This window comes from Lates calcarifer, unplaced genomic scaffold, assembly GCF_001640805.2.
Source record: "Lates calcarifer isolate ASB-BC8 unplaced genomic scaffold, TLL_Latcal_v3 _unitig_1960_quiver_1202, whole genome shotgun sequence".
NCBI classification, from domain to species: Eukaryota; Metazoa; Chordata; class Actinopteri; family Centropomidae; genus Lates; species Lates calcarifer.
Window position 1 is genome coordinate 23,466 of NW_026115879.1, and position 7,432 is coordinate 30,897.

Here is a 7,432-nt window from a genome sequence, read left to right on the forward strand (position 1 = left end):
GCTGTTTTCTCCAGGTTCTCCAACTCCCTCCCACAGTCCAACGACATGCTGGTTAACTGACGACTCTTAATTGCTCGTGTAAATGTGAGTGTGAATGGTTATTTGTCTCTATATGTCAGCCCAGTGATAGACTGGCAACCAGTCCAGGGTGTTTGATGTGTTGTACTTTGAAAAGCAGTATTTAATGTTGTGGTAGTAGCTGAAGTAGAACAGAAGCCGTAGCAACAGTCAGAGCACAACAGTAATATTCCAACAGACTTAATTATAATTCAACTTATGTTCAAAAATAAATTTTGTTTACAGACACATAATCAGCATTAAGATATGAATTCTGCACATAAGGCTTTAAATAATCAGATTTAGTTAATCTGAACTAATCTAGCAAAATTCTTCATTCACACAAATGAAAACTTAGCAAATAGTAATGTTTGATCCCTGACAAACACTCAGGTTTTCTCATCATTGCTGACTTCATTGCCTCCTCTTCATGGCAGAAGCAGACTTGATGTCTCGTGGGAAAATGTCCCAGGCGTCCAGCCCAGGAACATGATTCTCCCAGTCCGGCTGAAGAGGAGGATTGTTTAAAGCCATCAAACAACCCAACCAGTAGCATTCAGAGGCCAGAAGTCTGAAGTTCTCCATCACATTCTGGTGGTACTGAGCTCCATGTTGTAGGAAAGGACTCTGTATGAGAGACATGGTTCAACTTTACATGTTCAGTCCATTTTATCCACAGATGAAGCTGTGAACTGTTTGGTTTCCAAAGCTGTAAAGTATAACACACCTACCTGAAGAAGATCTTCTTTCCTGCTGTGGTACAGATTCATCTGAAGACTGTGAATTGTTAACTGTCTGAACTCTTTGACCTGGAACACAGGAAAATGCTGCTTACACAAGTACAGTAGCAGAAGATTTAATGGTCCAGTTTTAGACAGTAGACTTCAGTCCAGTACCTTCTGAGGTGTTAGTCCACTGCTGTTCTCAATCAGTCCAAACACTTCATCTATCTGCTTCTTCTTTCTCTCCATTTCTTCTGCTGCATCTCTAAACATTTTCTATAATTATCAGTTGGAGTTTCATCCAGATAAACAAAGGAACAACAGTAAGTTGATTTCAGTTTAACTTTGAACAGGAGTTGAAGAAGTAAACTACAGAGTAACATCTCTTCAGACTGTACTGTACCTGAGTCAGATCTCTGGTAAACTCTCTGCTCACAGCATTAGATTTCAGATGATCTTTGATTTTAGGCCACTGCAGCAGTTTCAGTTTGTTATACATCTCTGTCAGTTTGGTTTTACTGACTGGGTTGTTCATGCTCTCAGTGTCTCCTGTCTTTATTGAAAGAGACAGGTCTGCTGCCACTCTATTCAAAGAAAGATACAATGTGATTGTGGAAGAACTTTCCAAGTTAACATTTACACTGAATTTGAATTCATAGTTTCAGCTCTTTGTATGTACAGTACCTGTCTTTGAATGATTTCAGCTCCTTTTCCTTTTGGTTCAGACTAGATCTGTGGAGTAAAAATTCAGAGTGTGAAAAAGCTTCATGTTGTTACTGAACACATGAAGAAGCATCAACTGAACTAAAGTTAGCATCAGTGGTTTAACACACTGAATCAGCAGGTTAGTTATTTACAGTGTATTACAGGGCTGTTGTGTTGGATTGCTTTGTATTGTACAGGTCTGACTGTGTCCACACTCTGTGTTCAAGCTTCAGTAAATTTAAAGTCTGTTTCACGTCTCATTAAAAGTTCACTTCAGAAAAATACTGACCTTGCCTCATGAAGTTTCTCTTTGTAAAATGTTTCCATTTCAGTCATTCTGTGTTAAAAACATCATCAGTGGTTAGTCTGGTTAAAACACTTCACAGCACAGATTCATTGTTAATATCATTGATTCTGTCAACAAGGAATGGTTTACTTTTAAAATATCTCTTTTAATCAAATACTTCAACAGTGTTTTCATATATGAAAGTCAGGACCAAGTTCTGATTCAAGTTTCATGTTTTTGTTGCATTTGAATCTGTTAGTTTTGGTTTCATGTCACAGTTTTACGAGTCCACCAACTAGATCTGCCTGACATTCCTCCACCACCTATGTATGCTGTATACAGTAATTTGTGTTTGTCTGACCTTGGCAAGCTGTAGATTCAACTCATCCTCTCAGAAAATAACTTTTAGTATGTTTATGCATTTTTTCGAGTTGACTCTTGAGAGTACCATTACACCAAATCACAAGTATATAATCTCCTCTCCCCATGTGTTTCCACTGTTAATTTATTTCTCTTAGGGTCAATTCCATCCTCTGTTGTTTTAATGTGTGACAAGCATCAACTCCATGTGAAAATTCCAAAAGTCCATACAAGAAACAGTTTATTCACGCTGCAAACCAACCTTTGGTCCAAACTGAAAAATATGAAGGTTCACATCAAAAAAGGTAGGTGTGAAAGCACCCTTAGAAACAAACCTTTCTTTGTGTTCACGTTCATGTTGTTCACACCGTCGGCAGCTGGGTTTCATGGTTTCTTCATTCCTAAGCCTTTTCCTGTACAGAAGAAGTAGATTTGTTATCAGTTTATTATAATTTGGGATGAACTGACAAGCAGAGAATCAGACAGGAACTATCTGATGTATTAAAGAGTGAGCTCTCCTGTCCCTTCATCCAAACAGAAATAAAAGAACATATGTGAGAGCAAATGTACATTTAAAAAAACCTGTAATATGATTGATTTGACATTTCCATGTCAACCTATAAAGTAAATCTGAATTCATAATTTCAGCTCTTTGTATGTACAGTACCTGTCTTTGACTGATTTCAGTTCTTCCTCTTTTTGTTTCAGAGAAGATCTGTGGAGGAAAAATTCAGTGTGAAAAAGCTTCATGTTGTTACTGAACACATGATGAAGCATCAACTGAATTAAAGTTAGCATCAATGGTTTAACACACTGAATCAGCAGGTTAGTTATTTACAGTGTATTACAGGGCTGTTGTGTTGGATTGCTTTGTATTGTACAGGTCTGACTGTGTCCACACTCTGTGTTCAAGCTTCAGTAAATTTAAAGTCTGTTTCACGTCTCATTAAAAGTTCACTTCAGAAAAATACTGACCTTGCCTCATGAAGTTTCTCTTTGTAAAATGTTTCCATCTCAGTCATGCTGTGTTAAAAACATCATCAGTGTTTAGTCTGATTAAAACACTTCACAGCACAGATTCATTGTAAAATTCACTGATTCTTTCAACACTCATGAGTCACTGTGCACTAAATAACTTTGTCTGACAGACCTACATCCTGTCATCATCAATTGCATTTGCTGTGTCTCACTGCTCTTGTCATTGACTGGTTTATAGACGGCATGTGTCTGATGTTGGCATATTGCCAGTTCAATTCATCCTCTAAGAAAATAACTTACAAATTTCAGCATTTTTATGCATTGTTTCAAACTAATTTTAGCTTTTTCATCAAATCAAATTACAGTTAAATATTTTCCCTCCCCATGTGCTGCCATAGTTCATTTTTATTCTTCTGTTGTTTAATGGGTGATGAGCCACCTCTTTTGGTCGGACCAAATTTTGGTCCTTTGGTCTGAGGAACCTTTCACACCTGCTACTTTGGTTCAGACCAAACTGAAAAATTTGAAGGTACACATAAAAAAGGTAGGCGTGAAAGGACCATTAAAAACAAACCTTTCTTTGTGTTCACATTCATGTTGTTCACATCGTCGGCAGCTGGATTTCATGGTTTCTTCATTCCTAAGCCTTTTCCAGTACAAAAGAAACACATTTGTTATCAGTTTATTATTAGTTTGGGATGAACAAATTGTACAGGAGAAGAAACAGGAACTATCTGACAGCTGTCTCCTGTATTAAAGAGAGAGAACAAATGTACATTTGATTGATTTGACAATTCCAAGTCAGTGTGAAGTAAATCTGAATTCATAGTTTCACCTCTTTGTATGTACAGTACCTGTCTCTGACTAATTTCAGTTCTTCATCTTTTTGTTTCAGAGCAGATCTGTGGAAGAAAAATTCAGAGTGTGAAAAAGCTTCAGTTTAAAGTCTGAAATTTAAAGTCTGTTTCACGTCTCATTAAGAGTTCACTTTAGAAAAATACTGACCTTGCCTCATGAAGTTTCTCTTGGTTTAATCTTTCCATCTCAGTCATTCTGTGTTAAAAACATCATCAGTTGTTAGTCTGGTTAAAACACTTCAGAGCACAGATTCATTATTAAAATTAACAACCTTACAAGTTGATTCTTTTATTTTTCCAAGTCAAAAAAATTTGAATTTGTAGTTTCAGCTCTTTGTATGTACAGTACCTGTTTTTGACTGATTTCAGTTCTTCCTCTTTTTGTTTCAGAGAAGATCTGTGGAGGAGAAATTCAGAGTGTGAAAAGTTCCTACTGAACACATACTAAGGTATCAACTGAACTACCACATCATGTTCATTGTACTGAGGCTTACGGATGTGTACTGTTCTAAGTTAGATCTTGCCATCAGCCATTAGCTCATATTATCTGTGTTGTACCATCCAAGTTCATCAAACTCTCCCCATTCTATATTCTCATTGTTTTATGAGCTGATATCCTTAGTATTACTGAACACAGAAACACAGGACTCTCCAGGGTAAAGCAATGATCCAGTAGGTTTTTTGTGATGGCCACCAGCTTTAATTCTTTCAACTTCCTTCCTGAGAAATCATGTGGAAACATTGCTGCTGGATTCTTTTGAAACTGATGCAGAATTTAAAAGTGAACTGATTTAGGCTGTAGACTGTGTTTTTAGTTTTCTGAATATCATCATCTTTAGCTTCAGGGACACCTGATGTAACTGCTCCCACTTCACAGCTCTATACAAAGTTAACTGTAGAAAAATACTGACCTGGCCCAATGAAGATTGTTTTGGTACAATCTTTCCATGTCTGTCAAACTGTGTAAAAAAACATCATCAGTGGTTAGTCTGATTAAAACACTTCAGAACAGAAATTCATTATTAAAATGAACATTCTTGTAAGTTGATTGATTTTCCAAGTAAAATACAAAATTATGTGTAGTTTCAGCTCTTTGTATGAACAGTACCTGTCTCTGACTGATTTCAGTTCTTCCTCTTTTTGTTTCAGGGCAGATCTGTGGAGGAAAAATTCAGAGTGTGAAAAAGCTTCATGTTGTTACTGAACACATGATGAAGCATCAACTGAACTAAAGTTAGCATCAATGGTTTAACACACTGAATCAGCAGGTTAGTTATTTACAGTGTATTACAGGGCTGTTGTGTTGGATTGCTTTGTATTGTACAGGTCTGACTGTGTCCACACTCTGTGTTCAAGCTTCAGGAAATTTAAAGTCTGTTTCACGTCTCATTAAAAGTTCACTTCAGAAAAATACTGACCTTGCCTCATGAAGCTTCTCTTGGTTTAATCTTTCCATCTCAGTCATTCTGTGTTAAAAACATCATCAGTGTTTAGTCTGATTAAAACACTTCAGAGCACAGATTCATTATTAAAATGAAGAATATTATATGATGATTCTTTTTATTTTTCCAAGTCAACCTATGAATTTGAATTTGTACTTATAGCTCTTAGCCTGTACAGTATCTGTTTTTGACTGCTTTCAGTTCTTCCTCTTTTTGTTTCAGAGCAGATCTCACTCCTGCGACTTTGGTTTAGATCAAACTGAAAAGTCCCAAAGTTCAGATAAAAAAGGAAGGTGTGAAAGCACCCTTAGAAACAAAGGTTTCTTTGTGTTTATGTTCATGTTGTTCACACAACATGAGTCTGGTTAAAACACTTCAGAGCACAGGATTCATTATTATAATCAAGAGTCTGATAAGTGTTTGATTTTTCAAATCAGTGTATAAGTACAATTAACACTTGTATGTACAGTACCTGATTCTGACTGATTTCAGTTCTTCATCTTTTTGTTTCAGAGCAGATCTGTGGAGGAAAAAATCAGTCTATGAAAAAGCTTCATGTTGTTACTGAACACATGATGAAGCATCAACTGAATTAAAGTTAGCATCAATGGTTTAACACACTGAATCAGCAGGTTAGTTATTTACAGTGTATTACAGGGCTGTTGTGTTGGATAACTTTGTATTGTACAGGTCTGACTGTGTCCACACTCTGTGTTCAAGCTTCAGGAAATTTAAAGTCTGTTTCACGTCTCATTAAAAGTTCACTTCAGAAAAATACTGACCTTGCTCATGAAGTTTCTCTTGGTTTAATCTTTCCATCTCAGTCATTCTGTGTTAAAAACATCATCAGTTGTTAGTCTGTTAAAACACTTCATAGCACAGATTTATTATTAAAATTAACAACCTTACAAGTTGATTCTTTTATTTTCCAAGTCAAAAAAATTTGAATTTGTAGTTTCAGCTCTTTGTATGTACAGTACCTGTCTCTGACTGATTTCAGTTCTTCCTCTTTTTGTTTCAGAGAAGATCTGTGGAGGAAAAATGCCAGAGTGTGAAAAGTTCCTATTGAACACATACTAAGGTATCAACTGAACTACCACATCATGTTCATTGTACTGAGGCTTACGTATGTGTACCATCCTAAGTTAGATCTTGCCATCAGCCATTAGCTCATATTATCTGTGTTGTACCATCCAAGTTCATCAAACTCTCCCCATTCTATATTCTTCATTGTTTTATAAGCTGATATCCTTAGTATTACTGAACACAGAAACACAGGACTCTCCAGGGTAAAGCAATGATCCAGTAGGTTTTTTGTGATGGCCACCAGCTTTAATTCTTTCAAACTTCCTCCTGAGAAATCATGTGGAAACATAGCTGCTGGATTCTTTTGAAACTGATGCAGACTTTAAAAGTGAACTGATTTAGGCTGTAGACTGTGTTTTTAGTTTTCTGGAATATCATCATCTTTAGCTTCAGGGACACCCTGATGTAACTGCTCCCACTTCAACAGCTCTATACAAAGTTAACTGTAGAAAAATTACTGACCTGGCCCAATGAAGATTGTTTTGGGGTGTTTGTATCTCAGCAGGTGTTTGACTAACTGGGTTGTTCATGTTCTTTGTGCCTTCTTTCATTATTGAAACACCCAGCTCAGCTGCCATTCTGTACCAACAAAGATAAAATGAGAAAATGAATAAAATATGTATTAAAAACTGTTTCCTTTTGCTGTTTGGTTTTTCAAAAGGTCCTATATACTACATTGTTTTGGGATGTTCACATAAAAGTTGAAAATCACAAATGACATATTAAAGTCTTTCATCTTCAATCCAAAACAGTGGTCCTAGTTCACTAACATCAAACTGGACTTTGTAGTTTCAGCTCTTTGTATGTACAGTACCTGTCTTTGAATGATTTCAGTTCTTCCTCTTTTTGTTTCAGAGTAGATCTGTGGAGGAAAAATTCAGAGAGTGAACAAGCTTCATGTTGTTACTGAACACATGAAGAAGCATCAACTGAATTAAA

The 7,432-nt window shown here is 36.3% G+C and overlaps 1 protein-coding gene across 1 annotated transcript; it reads right to left on the reverse strand.

Annotated features, from left to right (window-relative positions):
- Window positions 1–247: 247 nt before the first annotated feature.
- On the reverse strand, window positions 248–5,923 carry LOC127139640 (histone-lysine N-methyltransferase, H3 lysine-79 specific-like). Its single transcript, XM_051067726.1, has 17 exons — window positions 5,880–5,923; window positions 5,384–5,431; window positions 5,074–5,121; window positions 4,877–4,924; window positions 4,315–4,362; window positions 4,114–4,161; window positions 3,963–4,010; window positions 3,683–3,754; window positions 3,106–3,153; window positions 2,798–2,845; window positions 2,466–2,543; window positions 1,774–1,821; window positions 1,464–1,511; window positions 1,183–1,363; window positions 954–1,055; window positions 789–866; window positions 248–684 (listed from the first exon to the last, which is right to left on the reverse strand). The coding sequence occupies exons 2-17, from the start codon at window positions 5,428–5,430 to the stop codon at window positions 472–474; spliced, it is 1,203 nt and encodes a 400-aa protein (XP_050923683.1). The 5' UTR covers window position 5,431; window positions 5,880–5,923; the 3' UTR covers window positions 248–471.
- Between the last annotated feature and the right edge of the window lie 1,509 nt (window positions 5,924–7,432).

Bases quoted from the DNA above. Each gene is read 5' to 3' on its own strand.
- LOC127139640 (XM_051067726.1), bottom strand. From the start codon at position 5,430: ATGACTGAGATGGAAAGATTAAACCAAGAGAAGCTTCATGAGGCAAG. The intron at 2,846-3,105 runs GTCAGTATTTTT...TTTCCTCCACAG, and splicing joins GAGAAACTTCATGAGGCAAG to ATCTTCTCTGAAACAAAAAG. The intron at 1,056-1,182 runs GTACAGTACAGT...TGATAATTATAG, and splicing joins TTACCAGAGATCTGACTCAG to AAAATGTTTAGAGATGCAGC.